The sequence below is a fragment of the Coturnix japonica genome, chromosome 9 (assembly GCF_054131305.1).
Source record: "Coturnix japonica strain WE chromosome 9, WE-NBRP24, whole genome shotgun sequence".
In the NCBI taxonomy this organism is placed as follows: domain Eukaryota; kingdom Metazoa; phylum Chordata; class Aves; order Galliformes; family Phasianidae; genus Coturnix; species Coturnix japonica.
The window spans coordinates 3,298,645-3,318,907 of NC_140671.1; the positions used below are offsets into that span (position 1 = coordinate 3,298,645).

Genomic DNA, 20,263 nt, shown 5'->3' on the forward strand with positions numbered 1-20,263 from the left:
TTGGGGTCCTTTGGGACACAGGGTGCTTTGTATTTGTCAGTTGTGATTCAGCGAAACTTGCTTCCATCTGAACCTACTGTATCAATCAGAGTAGCAACATAATTAATCATGACCGGGCTGCACGAAAGTTGCACACATCAGAAGCAAGAGTCCTGGAATTGTTCGTGCTGATGGTGGGCATGGAGATGAGCAAGATTAATAGTGACACTGCCATGAACTGTGCCTGACTGCTGTCTTCTCCTGCCATCCATCATCATCACCACACGTTGGGTGGGGAAGGGAAGCAGTTCACAAAAGAAGGATCAGAACAGCGAAAAGCTTTCATACATCTCTATTCTCTCCTCCAAAAGCAGCTTAGATTTTGTTTCAGCTGTTAGGTAGTGGATGCAGCACTTCCACACAGAAATGACAGAAACAGCCACCTCCCCTCATAAAGGAGAGGTTAATTTGTCAAGCCATGTAAAGCATTTTAATTACAATTTGTATAACATGTATAAATAAATATTACATTCTTTCAGTCTACAATGCATACTAGGCTTATCATGTTAAAACGTCCGTCTATGTTACCGGGTGGCAGGACTGGTTTTGTCTGAGTAAAAAAAAAAAACCCAAAGAAACAAAAACAAACAACAACAACAAAGAAAAACCCCACAACAAACGAACAACAGCAAAAGAAACCTCCCCTAATGCAAACTATGGAGTTAATAATTAAAAGGGGGAAAAAAAAAAAAGAGAAATACATCAGTAAGGACAGGACAATGCAAGTGCTTCCAGCTAACAGTCAAGACATAATACTGCTTTCCAATGAGCTGGATATACCATCCTCCTTGGAGTTACAAAAGGTTTGGGATGTCAGAGATTTTTTGATCTGCGTCTCCACTGGTGTAAAGTGGCACTGAGTCAATGCAGTTCTGCCCTTTTATACAATAAATCAACTATTTTGTATTTCCTTCGGATTCATTACTGGGTTTCTATTATTTTTTAACGCAAAATAACAGATGTACTATCTAATAAAAAATTTCAATCTTAGCTGGTTTAATGGCAAAAAATAGATATATTTTTAGATCAACACAGAGCTCTAGATATTCCTTGTCCTTGCTCCAGTAACATTTCTCCCCCTCTGAACAGCTCTCCCAGTATAAGAAAATACAACTCTGAGGACAATTCATGTTCACTCTTCCAACTTTCAAACCTCAGTGAGAGCTGGTGACATTAGTAGGAACAGAAACTTACAGAAGGAAATCATGAACTCATGAACTTGGAAAAAAACCCCACCAAAATCCAGGTTATATATATTAGGCCTGTGATGGTCTCTGTTCCAGGTACATTTAAATTAAACCAGTGGATAACTCCACTGGTTGGAACTTCAGTGTGGTAATGCAAAACAGCACCTTCTTCCCTTGGTGAAACATGGGAACTTTGGTTGCGGAAATGTAAAACAAACAAACCTGAAATTTAAAGGAACGCTTCTTCCAAACGGAACACTTTTAGCTAGAATGAAACATTTGAGGCTTTTGCTTTCAGAAGAGACATCAGAAGAAAACTGTTCAATATTTGTCCTCTGAATTCTTCACATGACAGACTTTTATAGCCAACATAGAAATAAAATCTTCTTGGTCCACTGCAGACTTCCTGTATTGAAAATTTTCCTGGTTTTAAGATAATTAGAAGAAAAATACAAAAGGGAAAATGATCGTGTTTCAATGTAGAAGACAAACAGAAAAGTAGAAATAAAAATAGCAAGTAATTTCTTTCTCCTTCATATTTAATGCCAAAGACCTATCTTCACTTCTAGTGAAGGAAGAGAAAGAACCAGACTGAGTTACAGTATGAAGTCTTCTTATGGGTCATATGTCCATACCTGGGATGTTCTATTGGAAATATAAATAAGTCATTCTTTGCTTCTTGCTTATTCTTTTTAAGATCTTATATTCTCTTTATCTTTTATTCTTTTTTTTTTTTTTTTTTCCTGAATATTTTTGGTACTTTGAAACTTAAGTATAATTATTGTGACCCACAATACATATTTTCACAACCTTACCTTTCCCAGTTCATTATACTGGCCACACCATCTCCTTGTTCCTTTCTGCTATTAATATCCCAATCCTAAATGCTTGAAAAGCTTTCAGGAAAGCAAAGCAAAGCAAAAAACCTGAAGAAAAATACATGTAGCCACGGACAGTTTGGCAACTTTCTTTCCCTGATTGTAAAAAACTGCCTCATAGTTTCTCCTGTGGGTCCTTTTCCTGCCCCCTCTTCTGTCCCAATGTATACTGTAGAACTGAAGGCATCAAGGTGTGGTTAAACCCCCCCGAAAAAAAAACCAAAAAACAACCCAGCAAGGAGCTACACTTTATCTTTGAGCTTGTCCATGTAGTTTCTTATCTCTTTGGAGTCCCCCAGGTCCATATCCTGGCACACCCACTTAATGTCATCGTCATTGCTACTTAGGATTGAATTGACAGTCGGACAACCATCGTCGGGTGGGATGGTGGTGAATGTTGTGAATTTTACCCGCTTCCTTTTAGAAGTTGGCGAATGTAAAGGTTCGGATTTCTGTTCCTTTACAATCTTGCCCCCTGAGTCAGCATTCCTGTGAATCTGGCTCTGAATGTTCTTCTGAGCACTGCCATTGAGGAGCTGGTTGCTCTCCTCACAACCCGTCCCTCGGTCAATAATAGTTGTGTGTTCATCCTGCTGAGGCAATGCATCTGCTGTGTTCTCAAGCAGTTCTGCTTCATTTCCCAGCCAGACCCAGTCGTGGGAATGGGTCATAGTGGTCTGCCCTTCCACCAGAACCTGTTTGTGACGGTACTTAAGTGCAAATGTTGCACAGTTTATTAGGAAGACTAGAATTGCCAGGCAGAAGACCCCCAGCAGAGCATACATCCCAATCTCCAGATCACTAAGGCCCCGAGGTGTCTGCACCAGATCATTTTCCTCCATGCCTGCGTTGCCTTTTGGGAGATCTACTTGAGCAGGGAAGTTGGTGAAGTCTATAGGAATGTTCTGCAGCTGGCTATCATCTGAGAGTTTGCCACCATCCAGCTTGTTTTTAATCACTTTGTTTTTTATTACAGATTTTGCTGTGGTGCCAACTTTCCTGATGGTGCTCTCCTCTCGCTCTGCTGAAGAGCCGCCATAATACCGTCCCTCTTGGCCATAGCGCTCCTGGTCAGACACTTTGTGCCGGCGGTCACTGGCATGGTTTTCAATCTCCTCACCATCATAATCTCCGCCTGTATCAGAGTCTGCGTCATTCTGGCCAAACTTGACTTTGATGTTGCCATTTCCCACAGCCAGGATACTTTTCCTCTTAGACTTCTGGCAGGCTTCAGAAATCATCATGTCCACCTTGACTAAGGTGCCCTGACCTTCACCTTCCGCTGCCACAACCGGCCATTTCAAGGCAGCATTCTGATGGACCGAGACAACAGCTTCATCTAATGATACAGCAGAAAGAGAGAAGTCCTTAGAGTCATAAATGTCCAACGGAGTAACAGAGCTGTCACTGAACTGAATCCAGGTGCTTACCACAGCTTCCTGAAAGGAGAGGGGTATGGTTAAAGACAAGATCTCAAATAGAACAGCTAAACCCACGACCGCTCATTGATTTCTCAGCTCTGAATGACAGCTCGAGGAAACAGGAGACAAAGTCTCTGCATTGCACTTAGAGCAAACCAGGCTTCAGCTGACAGGACAGAAGTTTGGTCTAATTCTTCACTGACATTCCACTGCCAACCTTCCTGTAAATATTTTGCAAAAGAACATATGAAATAATGGATGTGAGATGCCCACAACACCAAAGTATCCATCAGCGAGTTACAATTTACATAATTCACAAAGAAAGCCATTCCTGTCATACAAAACCTGGAAAAGACAAAGCACAAAAATTACTACAGGCACTTGAAAATAAGAAGTTTTCCTCATGTTGCCCATGCACAGATATCACGGGGAGCTGTCAAATCCAACAAGGCTTACGTATCTTTGCAGAAATAAAGAGCTACCTTGGCAATGGTTGGAGCAGAAGATTCACCTGTAAGAAAAAGAGTCGTGGAACAATTCCATTTTTCATGTTTGTTCTATCAAAACACATTTTATCCTTGAGACAGTGAAAAGCTCTCCTGTATTTCTGTGTGAAGGAGAGGAGGATGAGGATTCTGGTATGATCTCTATGATATCAACAGAAATGGCTTAGATTTAATTGGACTGTCTTTGTTCTCTGCAGGCAGCACTGCTAGAAGTCATCATTAGAAGAAAATACAAAGCTAGAGGTCAGCTCTTTGCCATTTGAATCCAATCCAGATGATATAGATATTTACTTATCCATGTCTCAGTAGCTTTCCTTGCAGGAGATTTCTTTACTTTTTCATTTGCTCTATGTGTTGCCTGTTCAGCCAGCAGACATGCAGGCAGATTGCTGGAGTGCAGCTTCACACAAGAACTAAGTTCTTTTCTTCACCAGACTTAAACTGCAGATGTCCCTAATAACTTTACACTTGGGTACATCAGAACAACTGGGCTGAAAATCACCATTGGGGAAAAACATTGCTACCCTGCTACCATCCAGGCATAATACAAATTTACAACCCAATATGGTTTCCAATTGGTTACAATTTGTTACGCTATGGTTATAAACAAAGGGAATTGCAATCCTTCTAGTTAAATTTAAAGCTTTTCAATGAAAACAGCAAGGAGAATTTAGCTGCTCAGAAGGTTGGACTATACTGAATATCTGATTTCCAAAGCAGCATCAGCAAGTTCCTGAGGGACTGAAAGAAGGAAAATAAGTTGTGGCACAACAAGAAAGAAGGCAAAGTTCTCAGTGATTCACATGTGCATCAAACAGCTGAAACAGAGCCAGAGTAGCTCAGGAGTTGCTAAGAGTAAAATGTATAAGGAAATTTAAACAGCTGATCTTTCTTTAGAGAAACAACCCAAAAAATGACTGAAAAGACTGAAGCACAGAGCTAGATGGCATAGCTTAAACATGTATCATAGAAAACTGTAGCAGAGCAAACTCAGCCATGGGAAAATAAAAAGAATATTCTACGGGTATGTGTAGAGAGAAAAAGTTGCATGTCTAGTTGTACTTCAACAACACTATCGCCTTCCTTCACCCTAAAAAAGAAGGAGGCAGCCAGCACAGAGAATTTCAATCCAAATAGCTAGAAATCTGCAATCAAAATTAAAGCTTTTATTTTGTCCACTATTTCTTTATTAGTCTGCATGCCTGATTTTATAAAGCAGAGGTAGAGAAGAAAGAAATGAGATTTCCAGACACACGATTTACTACAAATAACAGAGGCATACAATACCTTAGGTGCTATTTTTTTTCCAGTACTAAGATTTTGTTTCCAAAAGACCATTTTTTTCGTAGGAAGAACCAATTTATTCACGACACAACACAACACAACACGACACAACACAACACTGTCATGCTTATACTATGGATGTTGTTAATTTAAAAGGGGGGAGGGGAAAAGAGTGAAAGAGAGACAGAATCTCAAATCCTGCCAAAATATATTGCATCAGCCCCAATATTACATTTGGCAAAAGATCATTTCCTCTCATTCACATTGTTAAAGGCAAGCTGAAGGCAAAGGAAGGAAGCAAATTTCCCAAATGATTATAAATTCTGAAAAGCTAAAAAGAAAAAGAAATGATTTAGTAGCATGTCCTTCAAAGAGCTGTTTCTGCAAATCCTATGTACCGCATCAATAAATCCACTCTGAATCTCTGACAGGGTCCTCCAATTACCATCAGCAGATGAAGATGGATTGGAGCCTTCTTACCTGCAAAGCTCTTACCCTCAATCTGATGCCCTCAAGTCTGAAGTGACAAATACTTGCTTTCATTAATTATTAAGCATAAACAAATAGTCTGAGGGATTCTCTCTCCAGTCTTTCTTCCCTCCACTTTTTACTTATGCCCACTCACACACACACACACTCAGTTGTACTCTATGAACAAATGAACCACAACTACACATTAGTGTCAGTCTCTTAGAGAGCAGGATGATTTATATGGTGGCTGTGATGATGTGAAGTGAGTCAGATACTGCATATTAGATCACATTAATGACAGCACAATCCAATCCAGAAAAGACGAAGGAACTACTTTCCACAACCACTTATAAATACCAGGATTATCCTAAACACATAAAAATATTTTGTGAGGATATATTTTCTCTATATTTTCTCTTGTGCTTTTGCCATTCTCCTCCATTCTAAGTACAACTACACAGCAGATCAACAAGTGTGACAGTTTTCCTTCATCTGCTGCAGTTTCACCACCTTTTCTAGCCCTGTATTATGTTGCTGTTTATCAGTCCAAAGATGCCACTTGATAAATCCTCTTGGATAGCCTTGAGTTTTGCTTTCTATTAGTATTGTTATCTTTTATTATCCACATAATGCTTAGGTGGATAAAAATAGGGGGAAATCACCAGAGTAAATAAGTGACATGATATGCTTCAGCTCCCCCTGTATGAGCCAACCCAAAATGCTGTTTGCTGGCTAAGTCTATTCTAAGAGAATAAGGTAGGTTGGACTGAACGCATTTTAGAGAATGCTGATTCTAAGAAACATGCAACAGAGGATTTATCAATATATTTTACCTCATCCCATGACAAGAATTCTTTAAATGGCCTTCATTCACCAAAGTACATGTAATAGTAGCTGTGAATAAACCCTAAACTTCGGATGACAGCTGCAATAGTCTTGAAGTGAGGCAGAAAACCAAATGAAAAAAGGACAGCAGAATAGCTCTGCAGAAAATATCCCCCCCAAAAATAAAGAAAAGGTAAACTGTTCTCAGCTGCCCCTATTAGACCAGCTCTGATAGTTTCATCTGGGGACCTGAATGCTAAAATGGGTTTCCCAAGCAATCTTATCACAAGAAATATCAAAGTATTACATGTGCATTTATTTTTAAGCCTGTGGCTTGTGTAGTAAAAATTGGGCTTGGTTGTTCTGATGTGGAAATGAAAAGCAGCCAACACTCAGATCTTAATTCAAACCATGCATTCCTCTACTGTGTATTTCTTTCTCTCCTTTTTGTCCAATGTGCTAATGTGACATTCCTTTCCAGTGGGAATTTGCTTGTATTTGCAAGGGAAGAATTCAGATTCTTATCTAACATCACATCGTTTCTCTTTCCCATGCTGCTTAATCCCTTTATCAAACAAGGTGCCACTACATTCATTGCTCTACCAGCTTAAGGAATATAGAAACACAATTTAAAAGTAATTTACGCTGCAAGAACAAAGTAATGAATTTGCATCGTAAAAATACCCTCAATATCCATTACTTAACTGTGAGATGTCAGTGAACTCCCAGCACTGGTCTTCATGAAGGACATAAGCTAAAAAAGGACAGTATTGTGTCAATCCAAAAGGCAGGGACATGTAAGCAACTCCAGCTTGTCATCCTGGCTCTGGTGATGCTGAGCACCCTCACCTGCTATCAGAGGGAAAGCTGACATCTTGCAGGACACTCCCTGAGGATACAGATGGCCTCATTGTGCTGGGTCTTGTCACTGATGTCAACATGATATACACACGTGGAACAGAAAAGCTTGGCCTTTAGAAAGTGCTAACACTGCTCTTTTATATTCCATGGAAAATATCTTCCGTTTTATAGTAGCACTGAGAGATACTTTACTACACACAGCTGTTTATTAAGGGCTTTCTTTTTTCTTTCTTTCATTTTGTCCACTCCCATTTCTGTTCATCAGACCACAGGCCATACCCTACAGTGTGATATGACTGAGTTTCCCCTGAAGAGACAGCTGAAATCTAAGAGTCCTTGAAGCTCATTCAGCTCTTCATTCACTTAACCACTGAAGATTTTCTTTCATTTACATTTTGAGGAAGGCTTTAAGATAGCAGTGTTTATTTGAACAAGTCTGAAAGCCAAATGGAACAGTTTTCCTACCTGAGCAGTTGGCCACTAAAAAGAGACTGTGCACAGCTACAGTTTCCAAATTTTCAGGAAATATTTCAGTGTAATACCTAAAATTTGGTTAACCTCCACATATTTTTATGGCACCTAAATCACTGAACCACTTTTCAGCCATTGATTTCAAGAAAAGGAGGTGTGGACTCAGCATCCCATAACATCACCTCAGGTAATTAGTTGCCCAATGATTGATAGAGGGGTATTCAGTAATTCAATAATTGTATATATATCTACATATATATATATTCAATAATTGTATGTATATCAATATCTATATATCTATATCTATATCTATATATATTTTGTTTCTCAGCTGTATTAATATGGCTTTTTGTAGGCTCAGGGACAGCAGCATCCCCACCCTGGTCAGCATTACAACAAGCAGAAGCTACTGCTCAGAATGGAATACACTCAGTCATTTCAGTATCAGAAATGTGCCACGTGGAGGAAACAGATATTGTTTCCCACAGTAAAATTCATCTTCAACAAAATATTTCACTAAAATTTTGTTCCAAAAGACAGACACTGGGAAAAAGTATTTTAAAACAAAACAGATTTACATGTTCTTATTTCTTTTCCTGTTATTTCATAACTTGCCAATTGATGTGATATAGAATGTCATTTCATATCATACTACCATGCCATAATACAATATGAGATGCCATATTATACACTAATGATGTCATGCATTAGTATGTCTTAATATGTTGTGTTTTGATAAGAATCTTCACGTACTCAGGCCTACAAATCTGAGTAATTGATGATGTATCTGTTCAACTTTCCAGATTCACAAGCTCTTTTATCTGCAATCAAAGCCATGATTCTTGCAATGATGCTGCCATAGAAATGGTGTTCTGTCTACTTAGTGCAATTGGGTTAGACATGCTTTAGCTTTTACTTTTACGGTCTTTGTCTGAAGACACCATGTCAGAAGTGGTTTCCAAGCCCTGGAGAAAGGGCATAAGTGGGTTAATTAGGTAAGATTCTTATGTCTACAGGATACAGTAAATGGAGCAGATGGGCAGCATGTCCTCCTAGTTTGGGTGTTTTCCTGTCACTAAATTATAAAACAATCTAAATTATTTTCATGTTCCAGAAAATTAGGTAGCAATAATCACAAAACTGGGCCATTAAAGTTGACCTGAGATGAAATACAGTTTATCTGAGAGGAGTAGATGTAGGCAGAGTTAGTTGCATGGTTCCCAGCTCCACTCCTCAAATTGACTGACTGAAAGAGCAATGAACATAGGTACAACATGTTTTGCTGCTGCTGACCCTTGTTTTTAGTCTGTCCCAATACAGCTGTTTGCCTTGGTTTGATGCTAATTCTCTGTCCTCTCTTCTACATGGGAACTGAGGCCTTCAAGAAGTCCTCCTTTTACAGAGATGGAAATTTGCTGCCTTGAATTAAGGATCAGCATATTGGCACCCTACTAATGAACCCCCCAAAATCTATTGGAAAAATAAAAGAACAGAGGAGACTGGTGGTCTGATGTGAATCCAGGAGGAAAAAGAAATGTATTTGGCTTTTTTCTGCCTCTACTTTATAGCTCTTCAAAATATCAAATTGTCGTGATACACAGAGCTCTGTGCTCTCTGGCATGGAAAACAAGGGCATGCTCACATAGCAAACAGAGATCACTGTCCAGAGACTCTCCGTGTTGCAAAAATAACAGATGTTGCATTATTTAAAGAAAGGGTACTAAAAATGTAAATAATGCAAACTTCAGTATAGCCAGAGCTCTTATGGTGGATTAAGTCCATATTTGAAAGGAAGAAATGAGAAGACAATTCCAAAGTAACTCTACAGGAAAGTAATTGCTGTAGACATGTGCTAGGATTACTTGTACACTTAATACTAAAATATCACATGTACCTTGTGTTGATAAAACACAATTCCAAAAGGCAACAACAGTAAAAGCTGGAGTGTACACTACCTGCTTAGGAGTATGAAGCAGCTCCTGAGCAACAGCTGTAGCCACAATAGCCCGATTACTTGCTGCACTTGGCTGAAGAAAGAGTGAAAGCCCAGCCACCAGTTGGACTCCAAGGTCTGTTATGGTCACTTTGTCATCTAAAACAGTCACTGTCTTCTCTGCCAGGATGGAGTCAGAGAGAGGAGATAAAACCTTTAGAGAAACACAGAAGAATCAATTTAGAGAAAGGCTGATAAATTAAAATAAAATTTCTTAAGGTCATTGTTCTTTTTGCCTCCAAAGCCTGAAGCATAGAACATAGGGGGAGATCAGCACTGATTTCAAATGGCGTGAGGGAAAAAACATTCCATACAGAGATTATGGTTGAGAGCTCTGCATCCAATTCTGAGAACTATACTGTCATCACTGTGTGATTTGTATCACTTCACTACAAGAATTGAACAAAAAACTTTCCTTTTCCTGTTAATTCGGATCTCAATAAGGGAAAGCACGTAAAATTTCTGTCCCAGTCATTTCAAAGGGAGGTTAGACACATTTAGAATTTGTCCTTTACTTCTTTGCTCAGTCATTCACATTTCCTATCTCTGCTGTTACTAACGGGGCATCAAGGTAGTAGAATATCCTTCCCTTTTACAAAATCAAGAGCCATACTGCTGTCTCTATGGGAACTTTGGAGGCTGTTGTTCACATATATATTGTCCTCTCCACTTTCCCCTTCTCATAGACAAGCTTCATTCAGATTTTGTGCACTGGGTTTCTTCAGGTAGAGAAGAACTGAGACATGATACGTTATGCTCATCAGTTGAATGGTGGTAGCCTGTATCTCTTTATGTGGGACAAGGACTCTGACTTTTCACAGCCTGCAATTTTTGCCTTTTTTAAATGCCTCTGGAGGCTGCATGGCTTCCCATTCCTGGTCAAGCTGCATGTCTTGAACTGTCACTAGCTTGACTGAATGTCCCTTTATTAACTCTGTGTGTGACACTCTAGAGGGTCATGGAATGTAATGGGAAATTATCCTGTTTCAAGACAAAGGAAAACTGTACTGCATTTTGTGCCCATGCATAGATTCTCTAAGTGAATGGTAGAATGTGGCAGTCCAGAGCACAGTACCTGCACTGTTGTCATTCCTACTTCTCGTCCAATTAAAACCCTTCCTTCCTGCAGCTTGGCAATGTGAGGTTCTTCCAGCTTCATAAAATCCATTACGAGGTCTGTAATGTCAAACTGCCAATCTGAGCCCAGGAGGTAGCTCAGCTGACCCCAAGGGCTAGAATCCTCAGCTACAAACTGTGTCAGGACTCGCACCATGGCATGCTGGTACTGCAGAGTGCAACCTCTTCCTTTCCGTTCATCTTCATCTTCATCATCACTGTCTCTGGTGGGTCTTTTTGATTAAAAAAAATGGAGAGAATCAGTGAAAAATAACATTGGAGTGCTAGTGGAAATGATTTCCTGAAGTTTTTAAGCCCTCCCTTCTGTTGTGTTAAGCTCTTTGCTAATTCATGGCTATTTAGCATGCTAAAGAACAATACAAATGGACAATAGTTCTTCACCTAAGTTGATATGTGTGAACAACAGTTACTATTACAAAGTTCTGTACTCTGTTGCACATGATAGACACAAACACAACAAGGATTCTACAGACTTTAGAACCTTTATTAGACATGCAAATGTCCAGAGCAAAACTAAAGGTTCCAGTGCTGCTGTTACACAAGGAAAAATGCTGCATTTTGGGTGCAGGTGCAGCTGCTCTTGCTGAAAGTTAAAATCAACTCTATTATTTCACAGAAATACCCAAGAAATTGAGCATCTCAAACACACCTTTTGTTGGAAACCACAGGGACTCGCCAGCCCTTTATTTGGCTCAGTTCTGTGTCCGAAATGTCTATCTGAAGAGGCAGGCGTGGGACCCAGACTGTGATTTGCAGAGGAGCACTCAGATACTGATACGTGAAGTTCACGAGCACGTTCACCTTGCCTTTCATTTCTTTGCCATTGACATAAACATAGTCGCATCTATCAGAAACCTGTGGTGAGGGAGAGAGAAAGAAGAAAATGTAATTGCTGAAACAACACAGGCTCTAAGCATAACCCTCAAAGCTCAAAACAAGACAAAACAAAAACCCAAAAAGATTCTCTTTTTGCATGTTAATGACAACCTTTAGAATGGGAGCAGATGAACACAAAAATCTGTCTTTGGCTCTGGAGGTGCCTGAAAAGTGGATACCAATTATGAAAGTAGTGGTTGATTCTCTGTTTGCTATGTACTGTTCACAGTGCTGTGGAATTTGAAATGAGCATGGTTCCCTCACAGCTTGGCCAAGAGAAACTTGAGAAACCATGACAGGTCTCAATGGTGGGAAGCAACAAATCAAAGCTCTACCCCAACACGATTTGACCTTCAGCAGGAAGTGACGCTGCTTTAAGTCCTCAAAACAAAGCTGATTTTGGAGAGCATTTCAGCCACTGCAGAATAACAGAAGTCTACTCATTTCCTCTGCAATAAACATTATCTGTTTGTAAATGTTTACATTTTAGTTAAAGCTGCAAAGTATTTCTAAACGCTGCAGTAGATTCATCATTATCATGTAAATACTGTCTTGAAATATAAGCAAGTATTATCATAGCCATGTAAGAGTTGTATCAGTAATCACATCTTTAATCAATGTTGTAATTTACAGACCATTGAGTTTTCTCATTTATTACTTTACTGAGTACCAGTGATAAAATCACTCCCAAATACATAAATCATTAAGAGGGATGCAAATAGTATGAAGTGACTCCATGTGATAAAGTCATTGTCGTATCTATTCCTAAAGGTGTCATAAATGTCTGGGGAAATCCTGTGGTACATTAATCATATATTAAGTGGCTAGCAATGGGAGCTGTTATATTACTAAATGAGCTGGCATGTCTGCAGAAATTAACAGTGAACCCAGCAGATTTCTTCCACTTCTGTTCTTGCTCCCATCCCATCAGATACATTTCACCACCCATAACAAATACTGGCAGTGGTGGTAATGTGTCTCTCCACCTGAACATATACCATCATCTGCTCCCTTTTACTCCCACTTCCTAACACCATTTTATTCTAACAAAGATTTCCAACTGGTAACATTCACATCCTCACATAGAATGGATGGGTGCAGGAGCCAAATTTTTCCCTGTTTGACATATACAACCTATTTTGTATCCTTTGTCAGGTTTAACTGCTGCCCACGTTCTGATAAAATATTTGATTGCAAAAGGAACCTTCAGAGAATACAATACAAACATTTCTATGAATCATTTACTAAGAAGGTTATGCTGTAGCTGGGCTCTGTTGACTGAAAATGACACTACAAGCTACAATAGAAGGCTCACCAGCTTTTCTAGGCTTCTCCCTCAGACCAAGGTTTAAAAGTCTGATAATATCAATACAAATGGCATGCCCCATTTTTACACGTGTTAACTTGAATGGTAATCAGAAACGACCTTTGTTCGTGTTAGGCTGTTTCAGAAGGACTGCTCCATTTAATCTACGGGTACTATGCAGCAGGGATGTATAATGTGATATGTACTACAATAGAGTGATTCACAACCCTGTCCTAGATTTGCTGCTGTAGCTTTCTATAGTGCCTTTGCATCAGCTTCACCCTGGGAGAAGCAGCATCAAGAAAATGCTTTTCATGAAAATTACTACAGAACAGGCAAGCAAGGGCTACATGGCAGAAGTTCCAGCCTGGACTCCTTGACATCATCATCATCTCTGCCTACAGCACAACTACTAGCACATTCTGGGGTAGTCAGCTCCCAGATTTGAGCTGATGATGTCTAGCACAAACCTGTTGTCCAGCTGCTGTCCTCACTGCATGAAAACAGAAGTGGCCAGTGACTGACTCTCAGTGCAGCTCAGGGAGCCTTGGTAAGCAAGAGTCAGAGACTCTTAATACCTGGAGTGCAGACCAATTGCTAGAGCCAAAGGAGAAATAGTGTTCTTGGAGGAGAAGACTCTATCTCTGGGTCAGTTGATAAAGTATCTTCAGATATGACTCTTATTTCCTTAGCTCTACCTTTCCCTGAGCAGAAGTCTTTGGAGAGGCTGTTCAATGAGATCTAGTTCAATTATGCTTGGAGCAACAGCTACTCCCTTTCTGAAATGGGCTCCTGCCTGTTCATTTCTATGAAGTTGATCCCAAAGGCAAATGCATGAGCCTTTGGAGTTAGTAAAACAAGCTTCCTAGTTATACACATAGTAAACCACGTGCACATGCAGATTCCTGATAACATATTTGGCTTCAGTCCTACCAGGTCTGGTCTAGGTGTATGATTTAATATTATCTAAAGCCCAAGATTGTCAGTAACAGAACAAATGTGTCTGTCAGGGAAAAAAACAATACAATAACAATAGCAGCAAAACTGCAATTCCTAAATAGTCCTGGGCTGAGATCCAAACTCCATCTGTATTTGTAAAGCCGCTATATGCCTTCACGGGTATGCGACAAACAAATGGCTGAACAAATACATATAGCATCCTAAGGAAGTGGTTGCTGCAGCTACCAAGCAGCCCTTAAAATTGCTACAGGTTAATATTTAGTACTAGACATGCATCAGCAACAGTGGCAGGTCTTTATGACTTGCACTGAGAAAAACATTACTCTCTTCACCAAGTACAAGCAGCATTAATGTCCTTACACATGCTCCTTCTTCTGTTCCTTTATTTCCTATAAAGACATAACACAGAGCAAGTATAGGAGGAGCAAAGCTGACGTGGTATTACTGCATGCATTTCAACTTTGTGCCTTCAGGTAGCCATTGCTCTTGAGGTAACACTGATTGCTTTTTGCAAAGAAAGGCAACAAACTACCCAACTTGTGCTATACAGGGATGAAAGGGAGAAGGGAACAGTATCTCGGCATCTAATTCACAATGTAAAGGCTAACTTGGTAAGCGGATGCCCCTCACAAAAAAGAAATGTAGTAGTTCTATGTGCTGCATCAGTTCACTCAGCTGAGACTAACTCGGTCAGATGGAAGTAACAGCAAAGCCGACTTGTTAGAACAATTCAAAGCAGACTTGATGACGCTATTTTGATCTTTTCACATACAGGGTTTAAGAAAGATGAAAGCAAGAGCGATGGGGACAACAAAAAGCACTGCCCTATGGAATCATACAAGAAGAGTGGAAGGGAGATTAAAAAAGGGTGATAAATTAAACAGGATCATGTTAAAAATCAAATTATTTTTAATTTGAAAAGGATTTTTGTTTATGTATTTTGAATAGATAGATGAAAGACTCACTCTGTTACCTCCAGGGCTTTGCAGTGCTTATGAGAAGGTCACCAAACATCACAGTGACCAGCACTCATCTGCCCACAGTACTTCGAGAAGTCTCTGACAGAGACTGCAAGGCTGGAGACTGAGCAGTGATCTGTGTCTTTTCTCTTGTTGTATTTATGCTTTGACTACGAAAACATTTTCTGTCTGAAATGGCTTTTTATCTTTAGCTTCAGAAGAAGTGAGAGATGATGAAGGGAAAGGCTGCTTAGCCACCACCTTTAAGTGATTGTTTTTTCCTTTCTGCGTAGCAGATTGGTGAGAAGTTTTGCATTATAAAGAGATTTCTGATGCCATTTCAGCAGTTTCTTTCATTATTAAGCTGCATTCAGCTGCTTTTCTCCTTTTCTCCCTTTTTCAAACTTCTTTCTCCAGATTAAAACTAAAATACGGAAGCTAGATGACTAAAGATGGGGCTCAGCACAGTTCTCTGGGGATTTCTACTTTGTTTCTCTTTTTTTCTGGCATTGTGTTTTTGTGCCCCTTTGTTACAAAGGCCATTGTCTTTCCAAATGGCTTGGACAGATTCACTCTGCAACAAATCACATTTTATTGAGCTGACAGAGAAAACGACTGCCTGGAAATCAAAAGAAGAGTCATTCTTGAATCACTACCTATGGTACTCTGTGACTTTGTGATCTGGGGAGCAAACGTACCTTTCCACCTAGCAATGAACAAATTAACTGCAATGAATATTGGTATTCCTATTACCAGCCCAATGCAGAACATCTGGTTCTTCCTTTTTCTTACTTATTTCAGATTAAGGTCTTGATCCCACAGTGAGGTCTGTATTGCAGAAGTGCAAGAATGGGAGATGGCTATCACAACATCAGCTGCCTGTCACACCAGAAGGGGTGTAACAATGTACTGCCTTGGACTCTGCAGCAATTCTAGGTGGACCTGCTTGAGTAGGGGAGCTGGACAAGGTGATCTTCAGAGGTCTCTTTCAACCTCAGCTATTCTGCAATTATGTAATTTCGTGTTATGATAACGGTTGAATTCCTGCTTGTATTCAATAGCCTTCTACAGCTAGAAAGGCTTCTTGCAAATAAAGACACAAATATTTCAATATTGTGGGGTAAACATCTTAAACTCTGCTTTTTGTAGAGTTGCTTCATGAACTGATTGGCTTCCATCACTTGGAGGTGTGAAAAAAGCAGTAGAAGTGTCAGAGAAATCAAAGGGAAGCAGCTTGATAAGTACCTCACAGAATGCTAGCTGGTTACTGCACTGTAAATACAGGGGAAGACTAATATAATTAATACTAGTATTCTTAGGGAGAAGATTTAGCTGTGACTGGCATGAGCAGGGACTGCGGGTGATGAGAACCTTGCTGAGACACATACATAAAGTATAGGCATGTTCAGCTGGAGGCCACTTTAAGTAAAACAGGCCAAAATGACTTGTCAGAAGTTTTTGCAGGTCAGGGTTAGAAATGTGAAGAGTTGTGTTCTTTTCTCCTAGATCGTCCTTTGAAAAGTGAGGCTGCTCAGCCCTCTTCACTGAAGTTTCCATTTAGACAGTAATACATAAATCCAACTCTGGGTTCAGCACCTGGTGAACTCTTTGATGTTCTCAGCTTCTCTTGGAAATAACATCAAGATGCCAAAAAATCTGTTTCCCTTCAGAATAACCCTCAGGATAATGTCTGGGCTGCAACAGCAGGAAACCTGTGTGCCAGGACACAGGGACACCAGTATGTCTGTGTGCCACTGCCCCTGCAGTCCTGCATGTCTGCTATTCCTGACACCGAGTGCTCTTCTGTCACATACAGCTTTAATACGATAGACAAAAAGAAGCTTGCATTTCTGTTAAGAGACTATACATCACAGAGATATTTCTCCTGCTTTTTTTTTTTTTTTTTTCCCACCTCAATCTGCTTTTATTGTTGGAAGAACATACTTTATATTTTGGGTGATAAGGCCAATATTGCAATTTCGAAGAATCTGATCTCAGGTTTCTTGAAGGACATTGTCTTTCAACAAGACAGAGCAAGAATGGACATCCTATTTCCAAACAGGTCTGGCCTTGGTGGACTCTCTTCTCAGGGACCTGACCAGGCCAGTTTTGTGATACATGGCTTCCAATCTGTTCTCTATGGCTTAGGCTCCCATTCTCCTCACTCTGTAATTACTCTGTAATTTTGACAAGATGAAGAAGCATTGCTGTGTGTCTTTAAACAATTTAATCCTTTATTTTAAATAAAAAACTTTGTTGTGGCTTCTCTGATGAGCATTCCTATTGGGCTGGAAAAGTCCAGAATCTGTTATTTTGTGTAAATCCATTTGCCCATATCCGTTATACTAATGTAAGTGTTGCTAAGTATTCAAAGGTTACATAAAGGCTTAAATATTTATGAAAGTACTTCTATGAGCAAAAAGCTTTTTCCAGTACCTCTTAAAGGAATCTCAAATTCAATGAGAAAACTTACAGGATAATTAGTAGAGAACAGTGACACTCAGCACTTTTCAAAGATATGACTCTCTTACAGTTTCAGCTCAGCAGCATCACTCTTACATAGCAGAAGGGCAATTGAAGTATGTGAAGGTTAAGCTTTGCAAAAAAAAAGCCATTCATCCCATTCATAAATACAGAGCACCAGAAGGATTTATCCATTGAGTATACTAACATTTAAATATCAGACAGTGATAAACCATTCCACTAGATTTTGGGGCACTTCCTTAGGATTTTGTAATATTTGTGTCCTTGCTGTGGAACTTGTTCAAAAATAATCTTAGAACAATGTTTTCAGATTGTGGTTCCATGGATTAGACTGTGATGGCAACTGCTTCATAACAGGGATTTTGCTGCCTGGCTGCATAACTCTGAATAATCAGTAACCTGCTGCTGGAAAATTGAAGCTGTCTCAAGGTCCATGCTCCTTATTTCCTCATGCTAAACTGTTTAAACCTGGTAAGAGTTAAAACTTCAAGCATGAGCTCTTCCATGATCTTGGCCATGATATTTACAGCTCTGTCACACTCAGAGCAGCCTTCATAAAGGAGGTATCCATTACAGGAGTTGCTAATTGCTAGTGTGACTTGACTTGCCAGATCCACCCCTTGTTCCTACTGACTTCAGCTGGAGCTGTGCTCAGTGACTCGGAAAGTGAAGCCAAAAACTACCCTCAGCAGGAGAGCATAAAGACAAATACAGTAATGAAGACTTTACTCTGATAAGACTGTCATAATAAATGAAAGGCTTGATTTTTTTCCTACTGCAAGCAAGAATAACTTTGAGAGTTGCTTTATACCTATGACCCAGCAGAATAAGATGAATTTCTTTCTGGAAAATATGGAGGACTGTTCATCCCCACTCTGGAAACAGTGACGAGGGAGCAGGGCAGCTATTACACTTTAATAAGTGATTAAAGCTACTCTTAGAATTAACTCTCTGCAGTGGATAACATGGCTCCTGCTTTCACGTTGCATTGTGCTTGTGAACAGCTGCCATGTTCCAAATGTGGTTTCAGTCCCTGCAATCAGCCCTCAGGCAAAATTCCCAGCAACCCGCACTAATAACACAGGGAATGAGCCTGGAGCACTGAAGAAAAGGAGAGAACTCTGTAAAGTCAGGGCCATAGTTTAGAAGCAATTTGGACTCTCTCCGCTGAGAAGCATCTGCATTTTCAGTATCAGCAGCCAGATTAGCAAAACTAACTAGAAAACCCCCAAAGCTAGAGAGCATTTCTTAGGGAAAAGGCTGTACATTATCTAATCTCATTACAAAGATTTTGCTGGCAGCTTTGCAGAGCAGAAGCAGTACATTTAACTAACTGAATATCATTCACTATGACAGAACTGAGAGAGTAAAAGGGGCAAAAAATGCCAGCTGAGACTGGAGGGCATCTATTTGCTCCCAAATGACCAGCTTTTGAAGCTGAACTGTAGCAGTGCAGAGCCACAGGAGCTCTCTGCAGATACCATTATCACGTAAAACAAAATCTGTCTTGTTTTGTGCACTCTCAAGTCAAGTAATTTATGAAAATGGGGCAGAATAGAGAGTTTGGCCTACTGCTCACTAGGGATGTGCCGGTCTACACATACAGCATGGTCCTAAATATCTTGAATGTCAAAATAGGATCGCAGGGTGAATGCTGAGACTTTTAATTTCTTCCAACTAGGTGCTTTGGACAGTAGTTATACATCTGAAAACATCACATTGCTTGTGGTTACCTAACCACATGTATCCACAGTATACAAGTTCACACTGTGTATATTATAGCTACTAGCAGGAAAGAAAGGAAAAAGAGAGGCAAAACATCACTTTTTCTAACTATATTGTTCAAAAAGATCTGGAAAAAATAGCTAATCCTCCCATCAAATCTATAGCAGCCACAATACTCATTCTAATTCTCCCATTCTCTTCCCTAGTCTCAAACTTGCAGCCTTGAAGCTGATTTTAAAGCATTTTCTGTGGATTTTCAGGCACTGTTACCTCCACTCTGCTTTGACTTTTCATTTGGGATGTGCCGGTTTTCCACTCCAGCATCACTAACACCAGCAGTGAACTGCGTGAAGGCATGAGATGACAGGGAAAGACGTCTGCAAGGGTATGGCTCAAATGCTTCATTAGCTGCCTTTGAAATCATTACCTATTATGTGATGGCAAGGTATTTACACCTTTTATTTCTGGATTCAAGTACCTCAGACTATGTCTATTTTGAGTTTCAATTTCAATTGAGGCCGACTGTTTGGGCAATAGTGTTATACGTTAATGACAGAACATCTTCTATGAAAGCTCCACATACGGCTGGCCTCTATGTTGTGTTTGCATCTGACAATACTGTGCAATCAAGTTTCATTTTTCTGAAGCCCCTCTGAAGTTTTTTTCACTTTGCTGATATGTATTGATCCCTGCAAATCACAGGGCTATGAGAAGTATGGAGGAGGGCAAGGAGGTGGATTTTCCCTTTGCAATTCTGTTCAGAATATATATCATATCGGATTTAGCAGAAGAAAAGCCTACAAAGTAACAGGGCTCAAAGAACAGCAAAACAATGGAATGTCCATGCTGTGCCTTTCCTTGTGTTTTCAAAGCTTTTCAC

At 39.8% G+C, this 20,263-nt stretch overlaps 1 protein-coding gene across 3 annotated transcripts in view; it reads right to left on the reverse strand.

Moving 5' to 3' along the window:
- Positions 1–446: 446 nt before the first annotated feature.
- TMEM132C (transmembrane protein 132C) overlaps positions 447–20,263 on the reverse strand; it is a 156,686-nt gene continuing 136,869 nt past the window's right edge. For 2 of the 3 annotated variants that reach the window (XM_085509482.1, XM_015878410.3), the window contains 4 exons: positions 11,723–11,928; positions 11,012–11,285; positions 9,899–10,090; positions 447–3,543 (listed from right to left, as the gene is read on the reverse strand). In XM_085509482.1, coding sequence (XP_085365608.1) covers positions 2,347–3,543; positions 9,899–10,090; positions 11,012–11,285; positions 11,723–11,928 — 1,869 coding nt within the window. In that variant the 3' untranslated portion in view covers positions 447–2,346. The remainder of the gene's footprint in view (positions 3,544–9,898; positions 10,091–11,011; positions 11,286–11,722; positions 11,929–20,263) is intronic. The other variant, XM_085509481.1, reaches the window with a different exon arrangement.